Source organism: Quercus robur, chromosome 2 (genome assembly GCF_932294415.1).
Source record: "Quercus robur chromosome 2, dhQueRobu3.1, whole genome shotgun sequence".
Lineage (NCBI taxonomy): Eukaryota > Viridiplantae > Streptophyta > Magnoliopsida > Fagales > Fagaceae > Quercus > Quercus robur.
The window spans coordinates 72,061,253-72,080,733 of record NC_065535.1 but is presented as its reverse complement, the minus strand read 5'-3'; the positions used below and the strand labels follow the sequence as shown (position 1 = coordinate 72,080,733).

General features: G+C 41.3%; 1 protein-coding gene across 2 annotated transcripts; it reads right to left on the bottom strand.

Annotated features, from left to right (window-relative positions):
- Positions 1 to 10,499: 10,499 nt before the first annotated feature.
- LOC126714884 (receptor-like protein kinase 7) lies at positions 10,500 to 18,422 on the bottom strand. 2 transcript variants are annotated; one of them, XM_050415288.1, is made up of 2 exons: positions 15,958 to 18,422; positions 10,500 to 11,373 (listed from the first exon to the last, which is right to left on the bottom strand). In XM_050415288.1, exons 1-2 carry the CDS (start codon positions 18,198 to 18,200, stop codon positions 10,770 to 10,772), a joined length of 2,847 nt encoding a protein of 948 aa, XP_050271245.1. In that variant the 5' UTR covers positions 18,201 to 18,422; the 3' UTR covers positions 10,500 to 10,769. The 2 variants fall into 2 exon arrangements, with proteins under 2 accessions (XP_050271245.1, XP_050271246.1); XM_050415289.1 differs by having other exon boundaries at positions 10,500 to 12,289; positions 16,874 to 18,422.
- Between the last annotated feature and the right edge of the window lie 1,059 nt (positions 18,423 to 19,481).

The following is a 19,481-nucleotide window of genomic DNA, read 5'->3' as shown; positions in this document are numbered from 1 at the left end:
GAGGAGCCATGCAGGACTTAGGTTCTGTTTAAAACTTAAAAATCGTCATGAGTAATAATTTCCCCTAAGTCTGTGGTCCGAGGAGCCATGCAGGACTTAAGTTCTGTTTAAAACTATGAAGAGTTGCCTTAAGTAATAATTTCCCCTAAGTCTTTGGTCCGAGGAGCCATGCAGGACTTAGGTTCTGTTTAAAACTTATAAAAATCGTCATGAGTAATAATTTTCCCTAAGTCTGTGGTCCGAGGAGCCATGCAGGACTTAGGTTCTGTTTAAAACTTTAAAATCGTCATGAGTAATAATTTCCCCTAAGTCTGTGGTCCGAGGAGCCATGCAGGACTTAGGTTCTGTTTAAAACTATGAAGAGTTGCCTTAAGTAATAATTTCCCCTAAGTCTGGGGTCCGAGGAGCCATGCAGGACTTAGGTTCTGTTTAAAACTTAAAAATCGTCATGAGTATTAATTTCCCCTAAGTCTGTGGTCCGAGGAGCCATGCAGGACTTAGGTTCTGTTTAAAACTATGAATAGTTGCCTTAAGTAATAATTTCCCTTAAGTCTTTGGTCCGAGGAGCCATGCAGGACTTAGGTTCTGTTTAAAACTTATAAAAATCGTCATGAGTAATAATTTCCCCTAAGTCTGTGGTCCGAGGAGCCATGCAGGACTTAGGTTCTGTTTAAAACTTTAAAATCGTCATGAGTAATAATTTCCCCTAAGTCTGTGGTCCGAGGAGCCATGCAGGACTTAGGTTCTGTTTAAAACTTTAAAATCGTCATGAGTAATAATTTCCCCTAAGTCTGTGGTCCGAGGAGCCATGCAGGACTTAGGTTCTGTTTAAAACTATGAAGAGTTGCCTTAAGTAATAATTTCCCCTAAGTCTAGGGTCCGAGGAGCCATGCAGGACTTAGGTTCTGTTTAAAACTTAAAAATCGTCATGAGTAATAATTTCCCCTAAGTCTGTGGTCGAAGGAGCCATGCAGGACTTAGGTTCTGTTTAAAACTATGAATAGTTGCCTTAAGTAATAATTTCCCCTAAGTCTTTGGTCCGAGGAGCCATGCAGGACTTAGGTTCTGTTTAAAACTTATAAAAATCGTCATGAGTAATAATTTCCCCTAAGTTTGTGGTCCGAGGAGCCATGCAGGACTTAGGTTCTGTTTAAAACTTTAAAATCGTCATGAGTAATAATTTCCCCTAAGTCTGTGGTCCGAGGAGCCATGCAGGACTTAGGTTCTGTTTAAAACTTAAAAATCGTCATGAGTAATAATTTCCCCTAAGTCTGTGGTCCGAGGAGCCATGCAGGACTTAGGTTCTGTTTAAAACTATGAAGAGTTGCCTTAAGTAATAATTTTCCCTAAGTCTGGGGTCCGAGGAGCCATGCAGGACTTAGGTTCTGTTTAAAACTTAAAAATCGTCATGAGTAATAATTTCCCCTAAGTCTGTGGTCCGAGGAGCCATGCAGGACTTAGGTTCTGTTTAAAACTATGAATAGTTGCCTTAAGTAATAATTTCCCCTAAGTCTGTGGTCCGAGGAGCCATGCAGGACTTAGGTTCTGTTTAAAACTATGAAGAGTTGCCTTAAGTATTAATTTCCCCTAAATCTGTGATCCGAGGAGCCATGCAGGACTTAGGTTCTGTTTAAAACTTATAAATAGTTGTCAGCAGACCAGCAAGCAGCGGATAGTCATGAAAGAAAACGTATGCTAAGCCATTCTCATTAATAACAATATCTTCTGAGGTTATTTACATTCCATGGTCGAGGTACAGCTTTTTCATCCAAATCTTCTAGGTAGTAGGCGCCTATTCCGGTCACGGATGTGATAAGGTATGGTCCCTCCCAATTGGGCCCCAACTTGCCCCAAGAGGGGTTCTTTGCGCTGCCAAGAATCTTCCTCATCACGAGATCACCTGGACCCAGAGGCCGCAGTTTGACGTTAGCATCATTCCCTTGTCTCAGCTTCTGGTGATAATAGGCCATATGAATCATCGCTTTTTCCCTTCTTTCTTCAGCTAGGTCTAGACTCCGTTCCAATAACTCGTCGTTATCGTTTGGGGTAAACGATCTAGACCTTAGTGTGGGAAAGTTGTTCTCGATCGGGAGCATGGCCTCAGCCCCATAAGTCATCGAGAAGGGGGTCTCACCGGTCGATCGTCGTGGCGTCGTCCGATAAGTCCATAAGACGTGGGGGAGTTCTTCTACCCATCTCCCCTTTGCCTCGTCCAATCTCTTCTTCAGTCCGTTCACTATGACCTTGTTCACGGCCTCGACCTGCCCATTTCCTTGAGAGTAGGCGGGGGTGGAATATCGGTTAATGATTCCAAACTCGCAGCAATACTCCCTAAAGTTCCTACTGTCGAACTGCAAACCATTGTCGGAAATGAGTGTACGCGGAGTTCCGAAGCGGGTGATGATGTTCTTCCAGATGAATTTTTGGGTGTCCACGTCCCTAATGTTGGCCAAGGGTTCAGCTTCCACCCATTTAGTGAAGTAATCAGTTCCGACTATTATGTATCGCTTGTTCCCCACAGCTTTGGGGAAAGGTCCGACTATATCAAGGCCCCATTGTGCGAACGGCCATAGGCTAGAGAGGGGGTTGAGAACCCCTCCGGGTTGGTGGATATTCGGGGCGAATCTTTGGCACTAGTCGCACTTCTTAGCGTATTCTTGGGCCTCTCTTTGCATGTTCGACCACCAATACCCTTGGGTGAGTGCCCTGTGCGCCAGCGACCTTCCTCCGGTGTGGCTTCCGCAAATCCCCTCGTGTAACTCCTCAAGTAAAGACTCGGACTCTTCTGGATGTATGCAGAGTAGGTACGGTCCAGAGTAAGAGCGTCGATATAGTTTGTGGTCCTCTGATAGCCAAAACCGAGGAGCATTCCTGCGTATCTTCTCGGCTTCTAGTTTTTCCTCCGGTAAGATGTCGTTTTGGAGGAAACTCTTTATGGGGTCCATCCAGCTGGGACTTTTTCTGATCTGATGGACTTGAGCCGGGTTTCCGCGGATGGGACTTGCCTGTGATAGATCTTCAACAAGGATTATTCGCGGCAGATTATGCGCCGAGGACGTGGCGAGAGTGGCCAGCGAGTCTGCATGGGTGTTTACGCTCCTGGAAATGTGCGTCAGACTGAAGGATTCAAAACTGGTCTGTAGCCGTTTAACTTGTCCCAGATACTCTTGCATCCTAGTATCTCGAGCTTCAAGCTCGCCCATCACTTGTCCGACTACTAATCTGGAGTCCGAGAACGCTTCTATTATTCTTCCACCCAATCTTTGAACCATCGCCATCCCTTGAAGTAAGGCTTCGTATTCGGCTTCATTGTTCGTAGCCGAGAATCCGAGTCTTAACGATTTCTCAATGGCAGCGCCGTCCGGCGATATTAAAACTATCCCAACTCCTGATCCTCTCTGGTTGGCCGCGCCATCCACGTAGACCTTCCAATGCATGGTCCCCCCTGCTGAAATTGCGCCAACCGATTTTCCACCCAGGTCTTTCTTCTCGGTCATTGTTTCTATAGAGGGTTCAGCAAACTCCGCTACCAAGTCTGCGAGGACCTGTCCTTTGACGGAGGGTCTGGGCATATATTTAATATCAAAGGCCCCCAAAAGAGCACTCCACATGGCGATCCTTCCTGTGTAGTCAGCGCTTCGAAGCACGGCTCGAAGGGGAAGCTGAGTTAGAACGATGACCGTATGCGCCTGAAAGTAATGGGGAAGCTTCCGGGTTGCATGCACTATCGCCAGAATTGCCTTTTCTAAAGGTAGGTATCGCACCTCGGCCTCATGTAGTGATTTGCTCACATAGTACACCGGTCGCTGCACCCCATTATCATCCCGTATTAGCACCAGGCTTACAGCGTAGGGAGCTACGGCGATGTAGGCAAACAGCACCTCATCTGCCTCAGGACTGGACATGATGGGTGGTCGGGACAGGTAGTCCTTAAGCTGCTGGAAAGCCTCAACGTAATCCTCCGACCATTCGAACTCTTTCCACTTGTTTATCAGGAGGTAAAAAGGCCGACATCGATCCGCCGATCGTGATATGAACCGGTTTAATGCCGCAATCATGCCAGTGAGCTTCTGCACCTCCTTCGGATTCCGAGGAGTATGTAGGCTGTTAATGGCTTTGATTTGGTCGGGACTTACTTCTATTCCCCTGTGGGTGACCATGTACCCTAGGAATTTCCCAGACCCGACCCCGAATGAACATTTGGAGGCATTCAGCTCAACCGGTGCTTCCTTAAGATAACGAAGATTATTCCGAGGTCTTTCACGTGCTCGGACACCCTTTTACTCTTCACAACCATATCGTCTATATAAACCTCAATGATTTTGCCCAGTTGTGGCTCGAATATCCGAGTCATCATCCTTTGGTAGGTTGAGCCCGCGTTCTTTAGCCCGAACGGCATCACCTTATAATGATAATTTCCGATGAGCGTCATGAAAGTCGTTTTCTCCTGGTCCTCTAGCGTAAGGGGTATCTGATGATAGCCCTGGAAGGCGTCCAGGAAGCTCATTCGAGGGTGCCCTACGGTTGCATCCACCAATCGATCGATTCGAGGTAGAGGGAATGGGTCCTTGGGGCATGCCTTGTTCAGGTCCGTGAAGTCCACGCAGACCCTCCACTTCCCTGTCTTCTTCCTTACCACCACCGTGTTCGCCAACCATTCGGGATAAAAGACCTCTTTGATAGCCCCTGCTCTTTTCAATTTTGCCACTTCGTCTCTTACAGCACTAGCGTGTTCCTTTGAAGGGCGTTGGGGTGGCTGCTTCTTCGGAGTGGAAGAGGGGTTGACGTTCAGGTGGTGACAAATGAGGCTGGGATCAACTCCCGGGGCGTCGTAGGCGTCCCATGCGAATACGTCGACATTTTCTCTGAGAAATCTGACCAGTTCCTCCTTTTCTTGAGGGGGAAATTCAGAGCCGACCTGAAAGAACTTCTCCGGGTCATCGTTGACAACAATCTTATCTAAACTTTCACACCTTATCTCCTCGGCCAGCCCATCGTCTTGCCTTGCCGAGGAGGCTGGTTGCTATAAGCTCTCTGGGACCGAGGACTCGACTAAGGGCCGATGTAAAATGGCGGCCACCATACACTTCCTGGCCACGGCCTGATCTCCTTGGATCTCTTCTACGTGTCCTCCAGATAGGTATTTTACTTTTTGGTGAAGTGTGGAGGTCACGGCCTCTAGGGCGTGGATCCATGGCCTTGCAACTATCGCGGTGTAGGGTGAATAAGCGTCGACCAAGATGAAATTCACCTCCACCACTTCCACCCCAGTCTGTACGGGCAGTCGGATTTGCCCCTTTGGCGTAACAATCCTTCCCTCGAAGCTGAGAAGGGGGGAGTCATAAGCTGTCAAATCTTCCGGCTTCAAGTTCAGCCCCTTGTATAGGTCAGGGTACATTATCTCCACCGCACTTCCCGAGTCTACTAACACCCTTTTCACATCGAAGCCCCCAATTCGCAATGTGACCACCAAGGCATCATCGTGAGGTTGAACAATTCCTCTCTTATCCTCATCCGAGAATCCCAGTATCAAAGAGCTTCCCTTTTTTGACCTTTTGGGATCCCTTTGCCTGCCCTCGAAGGGGAGCTGATCAACAGCTAATACCCTGGGGATGGGTGGCCCAGTTCTTCCTGGTGCAGCGGGGATGACATGTATCGTCCCGGTGGGGGGTCTTAAATACACGTCCCTTCGAGGCTCTTGTGTTGCCTGGCCGGGATGGCCGCTCGATGGGTGCAGCAGGTGACGTAACTTTCCTTCTCAGACCAATTGATCTAGGTGATTCCACAGATTCCTGCAGTCCTCAGTAGTATGCCCATGGTCCTGATGATAGTGGCAGTACAGGTTTTGGTTACGTTTGGAAGGGTCTCCAGCCATCTTTCCCGGCCACCTGAAATAGGGTTCATCCCTTACTTTCTCCAGTACCTGTTGTACTGGCTCTTTGAATACGGCGTTCACTGTTTGCGGGTTGCTCTGCCCAGCCTGTCGCGGAAAATCTCTCCTCGGCTGACCAGGATTGTGACGTTCCGACCTGAAATCACTTGCTTTGGGGGGGATAACCTTCTCCTTTCCCCTCCCTTGCAGCTGATCTTCCTCTACTCTTTTGTACTTGTCGATCCTATCCATTAGCTGTTGGACGTCAGTAACTGGTTTTCCGGTGAGGGATTTCCTTAAGCCATGCTCGGTGGGGAGACCGCTTTTGAACGTGCTGATAGCAACATTATCATGGTTGTCATCTAAATCGTTATACACCTCCCAATACCTATCCGAGTACGCTTTCAGGGTTTCTCCTTCGTGCATGGATAAGAATAGTAGCGAACTGAGAGGTTGAGGGACTCTGGTGTTTGTAATAAAACGGGAGCAAAAAGCTTGAGTGAGCTGCTTGTAGGAGCCTACGGAGTTTGTCTTCAGGCTGTTGAACCACCTCATTGCCATCGATCCCAAGCTGGATGGGAAGATTTTGCACATTAGGGCTTCGTTTTGCGAATAAATTGTCATTTTCTGGTTAAACTGACTCACGTGCTCTACCGGGTCTGCTCTGCCGTTATAGATGGCGAACACCGGTTGGTTGAAGCGTCTTGGCAGCTTAGCCCCTTCGATTCTATTCGTGAAGGGTGACCTTGATAGTGGCAGTACAGGTTTTGGTTACGTTTGGAAGGGTCTCCAGCCATCTTTCCCGGCCACCTGAAATAGGGTTCATCCCTTACTTTCTCCAGTACCTGTTGTACTGGCTCTTTGAATACGGCGTTCACTATTTGCGGGTTGCTCTGCCCAGCCTGTCGCGGAAAATCTCTCCTCGGCTGACCAGGATTGTGACGTTCCGACCTGAAATCACTTGCTTTGGGGGGGATAACCTTCTCCTTTCCCCTCCCTTGCAGCTGATCTTCCTCTACTCTTTTGTACTTGTCGATCCTATCCATTAGCTGTTGGACGTCAGTAACTGGTTTTCTGGTGAGGGATTTCCTTAAGCCATGCTCGGTGGGGAGACCGCTTTTGAACGTGCTGATAGCAACATTATCATGGTTGTCATCTAAATCGTTATACACCTCCCAATACCTATCCGAGTACGCTTTCAGGGTTTCTCCTTCGTGCATGGATAAGAATAGTAGCGAACTGAGAGGTTGAGGGACTCTGGTGTTTGTAATAAAACGGGAGCAAAAAGCTTGAGTGAGCTGCTTGTAGGAGCCTACGGAGTTTGTCTTCAGGCTGTTGAACCACCTCATTGCCATCGATCCCAAGCTGGATGGGAAGATTTTGCACATTAGGGCTTCGTTTTGCGAATAAATTGCCATTTTCTGGTTAAACTGACTCACGTGCTCTACCGGGTCTGCTCTGCCGTTATAGATGGCGAACACCGGTTGGTTGAAGCGTCTTGGCAGCTTAGCCCCTTCGATTCTATTCGTGAAGGGTGACCTTGAGACCTGATCCAGCGCCTTCTTCATGGCGTCGTTCCCCGAACCTTTGCTGGATGGGATCTCATACTTCCATACAGGGCGTGGTTCCTTTTCGTAAGAAAAGGTTTCACTTGGGGGGGTCCTTGACCTTTGTCTGTAACTCACGTCCTCCGCGTTAGAAGACTCGCCTGAGTCAGAGGGAGATCGTCTTCGCTGCACACGTCGTAACTTCCTTTTTAGGTCATCTATCTCTCGCTGCATGGCCTGGTGACTATTTCGCCTCTGAGACACGTGACTTCCTATCTGAGTGTGACTCTGGCTCGTCCGGATAGTATGCACACTTCCCTCGCGATTCCCCCTACCGCCCGAGTTGGTTGGGTTATTTTGCCTCTGGGACTCGACGGGTTATGTCCGTTGGGAGTTAGCTTGGTGAGGATCCTCCTGGTGCGGATCTAGTTCTGCCATGCTCGACCGTTGCACTAGCTAATGCCTTAGTTCTTCCCACAGACGGCGCCAATTGTAGTTGCACGATTTTCCTGGCCCAACTTCTATTGATCAGGCCTTGGCCCAAAGCACAACCCACAATAAATATTTGTAGAGGATGGGTCAAAGAACTTAGCCTCAGTGAAACTATTCGGTCTAATACATGGACAGTATTGTTTGCAAAAAATAAAAAACATAAGAATAGATCTCTCACGTATGATTCTATTTCTTCAGTTCCTAATACAGTTTTTTCCTCCTCTTCTTTGAGGGACTCCACTACATTATATAGTTCTCCTCCTCTCATCTCAACCTTACACCTGTTGATCATCTAAGCATCTACTTGAGCAACTGTCACATCAGCCGCCCTCATCACTCCCTTTGTGAGTTGCAGAGGCCAAGGTGGTACTGTTCAGGGGTCTTTTCCTCATTAATGCGGCCAAGAGGGTGGTTGGGGCGCAATTAATGTGGTGGTAGCTTTCCATGAGATATTTTGGATTTTATTCATTTTATATGTTGGGAGGATGAACTGAAATGGCTGGGGAGAGTTCCTCGTCTGAGCTTCGTGACGTCCGAGGAGGAGTTACTCCTCGGACAGGTTTCCTTGGCGTTATTGGGATTGAGTAATGCTTCATATGTGGTTTCTCTTCGGGCAGGACGCTCCTCGGACGGGCCTAAATTTGGAATAGCCCATTATTTTTGGGCCGGGCCCCACAATATATATAGTAGCTATTTATACAACATCAATTTCATATAAATTCACCGCTAACACATTTTATTATCCACAATTTTTATATATATTTTCTTTGATTACTCAAAGTTGAATATATAATAAGTTTTGGTTAAAACTGTATATATATTTTAAACCATACATAATTAAGCAACCATCTTTTTTCATTAAAACATCTTAATTTATTAAATATTAATAATATATAAAGATTCTTCCAATTATGTCGTTGATAGAAACTATTATATGAATATTGTCTAGTTAAAAGCATCAAAAGAAAACCACTAAAAAGGACAACATTGAAAATTTGATTAAGTGTATGTGAAAATTTGACAATACCCAAAAAAGAAAGGCTTAAAAATTCAAATGGGTCCCCTTGTATGTGAGCTGTTATTGAAGGGTTCTCGTTTGTTAGAAATGGTGACCACTCTCCATTTATGGGGGTAGAGCCATCCACATTTATTATTAGAAAAAAAAAAAAAAAAAATCTCAACCACATATTTTTTATACCCACGTAGAAGTTTTGCTGCTTTTATATATATATAACACACACATATATATATATATATATATATATATTTGAAAGAATAAAAGTTTTGCATTTTTTTTAAGAGAGCTTCAACTTATAGCGTTCACTCTTAATGATAACTCTTTATTATCAGACCAAGATATCAATTGGTTTTTAGTGTAGGCGAATGTTGAACCTCATATCTCTTATTCAACTATTAGAGATTTTACTAGTTTTGCATATTTGAAAGTCAAAATTAATTTATTTCTTGAAAATATGGTTATATACTCTCATTAATAGCAAAGATAGAGATATATCAAGATCAAATATTGGTAATACAAATTAAGGGAAAAATAAGGTTTGAACTAGTAATAACCCATTTTTCCTCTCTCTTGTGTGTGTGTTTATTTCTTAAGCAAAAAACTAGTAATAACCAGTAGTTTATACATTTAAATTAATGTCGCATTCCACAATCACATGTTTAGGTTCTTATACATGTTTAGGTCCCAATCCAACTGAGCAATTTCTTTGGAATCTTCTTTGAAGCAACAATAGGCCTCATTGTGCTGGGAAAAAGAACTCTTTTATACAGATTGTTTTAACTTTTAACATAGTCAATTGACTATAAAACAAGAGGGTGTTGGTTGGTGCGGTTTTTCTTTTAGAAGAGAACAAATTGGATTTCTCAATCTAAGACTCACGTTTTGCAACACTTCTTTGTGTGGACTGGAGGGCATGTTACTGGGACCACCTCCTAGTTCCTACTTGGCTATGACTCTTTTACTAGTGCTTCAATTTTCTTCTAATTATTCCTCCAATCATTTGCCAATAAAAATCATAAAATAATAGGTTTATATATATATATATATATATATATGTATGTATATGTGTGTAATGCAAAAGAATTAGAATATCAGAAAATTAGGTTAAAAGTTAAAACTACTTATCCAATTCTACTTCTTTCAATCTCACAGAAGTGATAACTTTATACATGTGATACAATCTATTGGATCCGAGTAATGGTTCTTGAAACTGAACTTTATACATCAGTTCATCTATTTTCGCTAGTAGATAATTTGGTGTCGTAGTGGCTCGAAGAGTTTTTTTGCCTTGTTCTCGAGTTTTTCTCTCTTAAAAATCCTTGTGTTCGATGTGCTGGAATATTTGTGATTGGGATTGTTTTTATTGATTGTTTATCCATGCATATATCAATCGGTTAATTACTTAATTGAACAATTGGACTTAATTTAAACAATTAGATTAAAATTGACATCAGCCGAAAAAGGAGTCTAAACCATATAACTCTCAAAAAGCCCAACTTAACCCTGGGCCACCCTTCAAACTAAGGCCAACATGCCACAAAGTCTCAAACAAAGTAACCAACACACAAAATACCCTTAAATATAAGATACATAAAATAGAACTCCAACTAAGCATATGACTGCTTTATCAACAAAATAAAAAACTAAGCATATGACTAACATCGAAACTAGCTCTAACATTCCATACAATCTCAAATGTTGAATACGATTATTTAGAAGGAAGAAAACACCACCATAATTCATACAAGTATAATAAACTCCACGTCATACACCATTCTATGATTCTAATGCTTTGCTGTAAGACGAAGTCCTTATCACCTTCTGCAATACCTTGAATGCCTTAATTTCTTCTTTTCCTGGGTCTATGATCATTGCACCTTCTCACCTTTTCTTTTCGTTTTCCTTCAATAAACCTTATAAGCCATTGAGTTTTTCCTCTTTTAAACGCAATACATCCCATCGTTATTCCAAACAAAAATCCACATCCATAGCCCATTAACACGACCTTCCAATCAAATCCACTCGCAAATATCAAACCCTTGTCTTCCTGGAATATTGATGGTAGTGGTGGCGGTGGCAGCAGCTCATTAGTGTTGCATTTCATTGACAGAGGAAATCCACACAACCCCAAGTTCCACTCGTATGAGTCATTTTCAAACGTACCAAATTGCTTGCCTTCAGGTATGGGTCCAGTAAGTTGGTTTCGTGAAAGGTTTATCATGGCCAAAAATGTTAGACTTGTCAATTGAATAGGAATTTGTCCTGTTAGCCTATTTGAAGAAAGGTCTAAGGATTCAAGTCTTGACATATTTGCCAATGATGGTGGGATATGGTTGGTTAGGTTATTATGGGAAAGGTTAAGCAATCGGAGAACTGTAAGCCTTCCAAGTACTTCTGGAATCTCTCCTTCAAATTTGTTACTTGATAAATCAATTGTTGTGAAGGTAGTTAGGATTCTTGGTAGCTTAATCTCAATATTTTTTATTGTCACCACCACCGAATCTTGATAATAATGACGTTTACCGAAATATTGCGATTCATTTTTATCTTCATCATTGATCATCATGGTGTTCATGTTTTCAAAATAATTTTTCGGTAAAAAACCAGTAAACTCATTGAAAGAGAGATCAAGAATTTGTAACTTAGAGAAAAACATCCCACGAGTGTTATGATTTCCAACAGGACCATGGAATCTGTTGGATTTCAAGACAAGAATCTGTAGATTGGGAAGAGCTTCCAACCAATAGGGGAAGAAATCATTGATCTTGTTATTTCCAAGATCAAGAATTCGTAGCTTCGAGAAAAACATCCCACTAGTGTTATGATTTCCAATAGGACCACGGAATTTGTTGGAATTCAAGGTAAGAACCTCTAATTTGGGAAGAGCTTCCAGCCAATATGGGAAGATATCATTTATCATGTTATTTCCAAGGTCAATAACTGCCAGATTTGTACAGTTGAGCAAAGATTTTGGCAATAGCCCTCCTAAATGATTGTCATTAAAGACAAGAAGTTCCAAACTATTACACTTTGCAAATGTATCAGGGATGGGGCCGTGGAAGTTATTCATTTGCAAATTTAGCACCCATAGATGATTACTGAAGTTTCCCAAACATTGTGGAATCTTACCACTCAAACTGTTTTTTGAGACATCAAAGACTCTAAGAAAACTTACATTGCAAATCATATATGGGATCCCTCCAGTCAGTCTATTGTTTGAGATACTAAAGAATGTTATAGGAGAAGTTGGAATAAGAAGCTTACCTTGCAATAGATTGTCATTCAGACGAATTGAAACCAAAGACGTGGCTTCCGAAATCTCTGCGGGTAATTCACCGGATAAGCGATTGTTTTCCGCACCTAACGCCACAAGAGACTTCGCATGTTTTATGTCAGATGGAATTGGACCTTCAATACTATTGAACGAGATATCAAAAATGCGCAAGTTCGGTAATCCCCAGATTCCAGCGGGAACAGTACCCGAAAGCAAATTAGCATTGATCCTGAATTCAAGTAGAGTGGAACAGTTGACGAAATTGGCTGGAATTTCACCGGTGAGATTATTGTGATGCATGTAAAGCCCCTTCATAGTACCTTGTTTGCACATATCTGGCGGAATTGGACCAGTGAAGAAATTATGAGACACAGAGATTTTATCGACTTTGGCCCAAGAGCCAAGGTTTTGAGGCAGGGGACCGATGAAGTTGTTCTTGTACAGAGCAAGGTACACAAGCTTCTTGAACTCACCAAACTCAGTTGGTAATTGGCCAGAGAACTTGTTTTCAAATAGTTTCAGAGAAACTAGGTTACTCAACAACCTCAACTCGGACAGATCGCCTTCAATAGAGTTCATTGAAACATCAAACCTCTCAAGCTTCGAGAGGTTTCTTAAACCAACAGGAAGTTTTCCTGTGAATGAGTTGTTGGAGAGATCAAGCTGCCAGAGGTTGACAAGGTTTCCAATCTCAACTGGAATCTCCCCCGTCATGTTATTGTACGAAAGCTCCAAGCTGATTAACTCTTTAAGGTTTCCAATCTCTGCCGGAATTGTTCCTTGGATGCTACAGTTGGATAGGTGAATCCAGGTGAGGTTGGTAAGCTGCAACACATCATTCGGAAATGGAGAAGGATTGAAAAGATTGTGTCCGAGGCTCAGCCGAACAAGGCCAGTCATGTTTTGGAGTGATTTCCATGGAAATGATCCGGACAATCCACTTCTGTTCAGAAACAAATACTGTAATTGGCTTAGAGAAGATATGTCTGGAGCCGACCACCCTAAGAACAAATTGTTGCCCAAATCCAAGTACAGCAGCTTGACACAATTGTTCAAGTCGTCCATAATTGGACCATGCAAGTTGTTGAACCCAAACGAGAGCTTTTCCAATGATTGGAGCTGGCATATGGAGTCAAGTGGAAGAAACCCAGTTAAATTTTGGCGTGAAAGTTCAATCTCTGTAACGGAACCATCTGAATTGCAGGTTATTCCAGTGAAATTGCACATGGAATTGCTGGATTCCCAAGATTTAAAGGCACTGGTACCATTTGATGTTTGAAGTGCGGATTTCAGTTTCATGAGAATTTGAAGGTCAGCAGGTTGAATCCCGCTGATAAGGGAGAAGAAGCAAAAAAGGAGGTAGAAAAGGTAGAGAGGTGGCCGCGACATGGCATAGGGTGGACAGAATGGTATTATGGATCTTTTGATCGTATTTGGAGAAGAGGAATTAATGAGAATTAAGACTAAAGATAGTGCCTTTTTAACTACCAGAATGGTTTTTTTTTTTTTTTTTTTTAAATAATTTGTCGGCCGAAGACTAGTCAAGAAAAGGATTGCATCTGTGAGAATTAGGAAAAGCTTGAAGCTTCAACGAAACAGAGAGAGAAGTTGGGAAGAGAACTCTATGAACTTTGTATTCCAAGCTTAATTAATTTCATGCACATACATCACAATATATAGTATCCGTTTGGATTCAAATTAATTTGGTGTTTGCCTTTTGTAATTTGCGTTTTTCTTTTTTTTTCTTTTGTTTTTTTTTGTTCAGCTTGCAATTATTGACCAGTCAACTGTGAACAGTGCACCCGTATACTATTCACATATCCCACAAATTACACTTTTAAGCAATTTTTTCTTTAAAAATGGGCCCTAGTAAAAAAGAGTCATAGCCAAGTAGGAACTAGGAGGTGGTCCCAGTAACATGCCCTCCAGTCCACACAAAGAAGTGTTACAAAACGTGAGTCTTAGATTGAGAAATCAATTTGTTCTCTTCTAAAAGAAAAACCGCACCAACCAAGACCCTCTTGTTTTATAGTCAACAAATTTTATACAGATGGTTTTAACTTTTAACATAGTCAATTGACTATAAAACAAGAGGGTGTTGGTTGGTGCGGTTTTTCTTTTAGAAGAGAACAAATTGGATTTCTCAATCTAAGACTCACGTTTTGTAACACTTCTTTGTGTGGACTGGAGGGCATGTTACTGGGACCACCTCCTAGTTCCTACTTGGCTATGACTCTTTTTTACTAGTGCTTCAATTTTCTTCTAATTATTCCTCCAATCATTTGCCAATAAAAATCATAAAATAATAGGTTTATATATATATATATATATATATATATGTATATGTGTGTAATGCAAAAGAATTAGAATATTAGAAAATTAGGTTAAAAGTTAAAACTACTTATCCAATTCTACTTCTTTCAATCTCACAGAAGTGATAACTTTATACATGTGATACAATCTATTGGATCCGAGTAATGGTTCTTGAAACTGAACTTTATACATCAGTTCATCTATTTTCGCTAGTAGATAATTTGGTGTCGTAGTGGCTTGAAGAGTTTTTTGCCTTGTTCTCGAGTTTTTCTCTCTTAAAAATCCTTGTGTTCGATGGGCTGAAATATTTGTGATTGGGATTGTTTTTATTGATTGTTTATCCATGCATATATCAATCGGTTAATTACTTAATTGAACAATTGGACTTAATTTAAACAATTAGATTAAAATTGACATCAGCCGAAAAAGGAGTCTAAACCATATAACTCTCAAAAAGCCCAACTTAACCCTGGGCCACCCTTCAAACTAAGGCCAACATGCCACAAAGTCTCAAACAAAGTAACCAACACACAAAATACCCTTAAATATAAGATACATAAAATAGAACTCCAACTAAGCATATGACTGCTTTATCAACAAAAAAAAAAAACTAAGCATATGACTAACATCGAAACTAGCTCTAACATTCCATACAATCTCAAAACAGAATATCCTCAGATATACATACTGAAATGTTGAATACGATTATTTAGAAGGAAGAAAACACCACCATAATTCATACAAGTATAATAAACTCCACGTCATACACCATTCTATGATTCTAATGCTTTGCTGTAAGACGAAGTCCTTATCACCTTCTGCAATACCTTGAATGCCTTAATTTCTTCTTTTCCTGGGTCTATGATCATTGCACCTTCTCACCTTTTCTTTTCGTTTTCCTTCAATAAACCTTATAAGCCATTGAGGTTTTCCTCTTTTAAACGCAATACATCCCATCGTTATTCCAAACAAAAATCCACATCCATAGCCCATTAACACGACCTTCCAATCAAATCCACTCGCAAATATCAAACCCTTGTCTTCCTGGAATATTGATGGTAGTGGTGGCGGTAGCAGCAGCTCATTAGTGTTGCATTTCATTGACAGAGGAAATCCACACAACCCCAAGTTCCACTCGTATGAGTCATTTTCAAACGTACCAAATTGCTTGCCTTCAGGTATGGGTCCAGTAAGTTGGTTTCGTGAAAGGTTTATCATGGCCAAAAATGTTAGACTTGTCAATTGAATAGGAATTTGTCCTGTTAGCCTATTTGAAGAAAGGTCTAAGGATTCAAGTCTTGACATATTTGCCAATGATGGTGGGATATGGTTGGTTAGGTTATTATGGGAAAGGTTAAGCAATCGGAGAACTGTAAGCCTTCCAAGTACTTCTGGAATATCTCCTTCAAATTTGTTGCTTGATAAATCAATTGTTGTGAAGATAGTTAGGATTCTTGGTAGCTTAATCTCAATATTTTTTATTGTCACCACCACCGAATCTTGATAATAATGACGTTTGCCGAAATATTGCGATTCATTTTTATCTTCATCATTGATCATCATGGTGTTCAAGTTTTCAAAATAATTTTTCGGTAAAAAACCAGTAAACTCATTGAAAGAGAGATCAAGAATTTGTAACTTAGAGAAAAACATCCCACGAGTGTTATGATTTCCAACAGGACCATGGAATCTGTTGGATTTCAAGACAAGAATCTGTAGATTGGGAAGAGCTTCCAACCAATAGGGGAAGAAATCATTGATCTTGTTATTTCCAAGATCAAGAATTCGTAGCTTCGAGAAAAACATCCCACTATTGTTATGATTTCCAATAGGACCACGGACTTTGTTGGATTTCAAGGCAAGAACCTCTAAATTGGGAAGAGCTTCCAACCAATATGGGAAGATATCATTTATCATGTTATTTCCAAGGTCAATAACTGCCAGATTTGTACAGTTGAGCAAAGATTTTGGCAATAGCCCTCCTAAATGATTGTCATTAAAGACAAGAAGTTCCAAACTATGACACTTTGCAAATGTATCAGGGATGGGGCCGTGGAAGTCATTCATTTGCAAATTTAGCACCCATAGATGATTACTGAAGTTTCCCAAACATTGTGGAATCTTACCACTCAAACTGTTATTTGAGACGTCAAAGATTTTAAGAAAACTTACATTGCAAATCATATACGGGATCTCTCCAGTCAGTCTATTGTTTGAGATACCAAAGAATGTTATGGGAGAAATTGGAATAAGAAGCTTACCTTGCAATAGATTGTCATTCAGACGAATTGAAACCAAAGACGTGGCTTCTGAAATCTCTGCGGGTAATTCACCAGATAAGCGATTGTTTTCTGCACGTAACGCCACAAGAGACTTTGCATGTTTTATATCAGATGTAATTGGGCCTTCCACACTATTGAACGAGATATCAAAAATGAGCAAGTTCGGTAATCCCCAGATTCCAGCGGGAACGGTACCCGAAAGCAAATTATTATCGATCCTGAATTCAAGTAGAGTGGAACAGTTGACGAAATTGGCTGGAATTTCACCGGTGAGATTATTGTGATGCATGTAAAGCCCCTTTATAGTACCTTGTTTGCACATATCTGGTGGAATTGGACCAGTAAAGAAATTATAAGACACAGAGATTTTTTCGACTTTGGCCCAAGAGCCAAGGTTTTGAGGCAGGGGACCGGTGAAGTTGTTCTTGTTTAGAGTAAGGTTCACAAGCTTCTTGAACTCACCAAACTCGGCCGGTAATTGGCCAGAAAACTTGTTTGCAAATAGTTCCAGAGAAACTAGGTTACTCAAGAACCTCAAAACGGACACATCACCTTCAATATAGTTCATTGTAACATCAAACCTCTCAAGCTTCGAGAGGTTTCTTAAACCAACAGGAAGTTTTCCTGTGAATGAGTTGTTGGAGAGATCAAGCTGCCAGAGGTTGACAAGGTTTCCAATCTCAACTGGAATCTCCCCCGTCATGTTATTGCACGAAAGCTCCAAGTTGATTACCTCTTTAAGGTTTCCAATCTCTGCCGGAATTGTTCCTTGGATGCTACAGTTGGATAGGTGAATCCAGGTGAGGTTGGCAAGCTGCAACACATCATTCGGAAATGGAGAAGGATTGAAAAGATTGTGTCCGAGGCTCAGCCGAACAAGGCCAGTCATGTTTTGGAGTGATTTCCATGGAAATGATCCGGACAATCCACTTCTGTTCAGAAACAAATACTGTAATTGGCTTAGAGAAGATATGTCTGGAGCCGACCACCCTAAGAACAAATTGTTGCCCAAATCCAAGTACAGCAGCTTGACACAATTGTTCAAGTCGTCCATAATTGGACCATGCAAGTTGTTGAACCCAAACGAGAGCTTTTCCAATGATTGGAGCTGGCATATGGAGTCAAGAGGAAGAACCCCAGTTAAATTGTGGCGTGAAAGTTCAATCTCTGTAACGGAACCATCTGAATTGCAAGTTATTCCAGTGAAATTGCACATGGAATTGCTGGATTCCCAAGATTTAAAGGCACTGGTACCATTTGATGTTTGAAGTGCGGATTTCAGTTTCATGAGAATTTGAAGGTCAGCAGGTTGGATCCCGGCGATAAGGGAGAAGAAGCAAAAAAGGAGGTAGAAAAGGTAGAGAGGTGGCCGCGACATGTCATAGGGTGGACAGAATGGCATTATGGGTCTTTTGATCGTATTTGGAGAAGAGGAATTAATGAGAATTAAGACTGAGGATAGTGCCTTTTTAACTACCAGAATGGTTTTTTTTCATTAATAATTTGTCGGCTGAAGACTAGTCAAGAAAAGGATTGCATCTGTGAGAATTAGGAAAAGGCTGAAGCTTCAACAATGGAGGAAATACGAAACAGGGAGAGAAGTTGGGAAGAGAACTCTCTGAACTTTGTATTCCAAGCTTAATTAATTTCATACACATACATCACAATATATAAACAGAAAATGACAGCTGTACACAAAAATATCTCCACTCTATACAAAATATCTGAAGCAAATTCTGTTGAAACAGAGCAAGTCAAGACCGTGCTCAGTGAGGAAGAACAGCTTCATAAAACGACACCGTTTACTGCCTTGAATAAGCCATGCCAGATATAAGTGAGAAACGATGCCGTTTATCATTTAGACAAATGTCATCGTTTTGACTTCTCAGTAACATATTAAAAACTCAAGTGATTATTGAATTAGTGAACAGTGTGAACTTTATCTTCTTCGTTGTAGATTCACTGGTTCCATTTACAGCATCAACACTTTCTTCTTTGGGAGGGTCCCAAAATAGTGTATAATGAAGACTTCTCACACCTTTCCTTGGAAACCTAAGAAAATATCTCCATTGCACACAGAGACGGACCTAGCCTTGCCCAAATTTTGGAGGGGAAAAAAAAAAAAAAATGCTTAGCATGTGTGTGCACAGAGAAAATTTACAATTTGCCCAAAATATGTAATCTTGGCCTCTCCCCCCAAAAAAATTATAAATTGGCCTATGAAATCCAAAATATAAATGCTTTATCCCTTTTACCCAATTGCCTCAAGAATAATTACAATAACCTCTGAATAATAGCAGAAAAAATAAAGCACAAATTTGGTTTAGAGAACTTAATTGCCCCAAAAGTAACATGAATTACTTGCCGACAAACAAATATTGACAATAAAAGTAAAGCATGAATCTGACATTATCAAATCATATGATTCTCAATTTCTCAGTTCATATGCTGTGAAATATGAAATGTTTAATGTTACTTTTTTTTTAAGTTACTTTTTAAAAGTTTTTAGTTGTGTTTGTAATAATAATGTTACTTTATAAATAAAAAAAATTATAATGAGTTTGCATAATAAATTGTATGGTAGTGTTATTTTTTAAGAAATGAGAGAAATTTGTCAGTCTAATGTCAAAATATTATTTAAATGGTTAGGTAGATGTAGGATAAATTCCTTATAATTAATTAA

Coding starts and splice junctions, on each gene's coding strand:
- LOC126714884 (XM_050415288.1), bottom strand. CDS start 18,200: ATGCCATTCTGTCCACCCTATGACATGTCGCGGCCACCTCTCTACCTT. Junction 11,374..15,957: donor CTACCAAGAATCCTAACTAT/CTTCACAACAAT, acceptor AATCCTAACTAC/CTTCACAACAATTGATTTAT.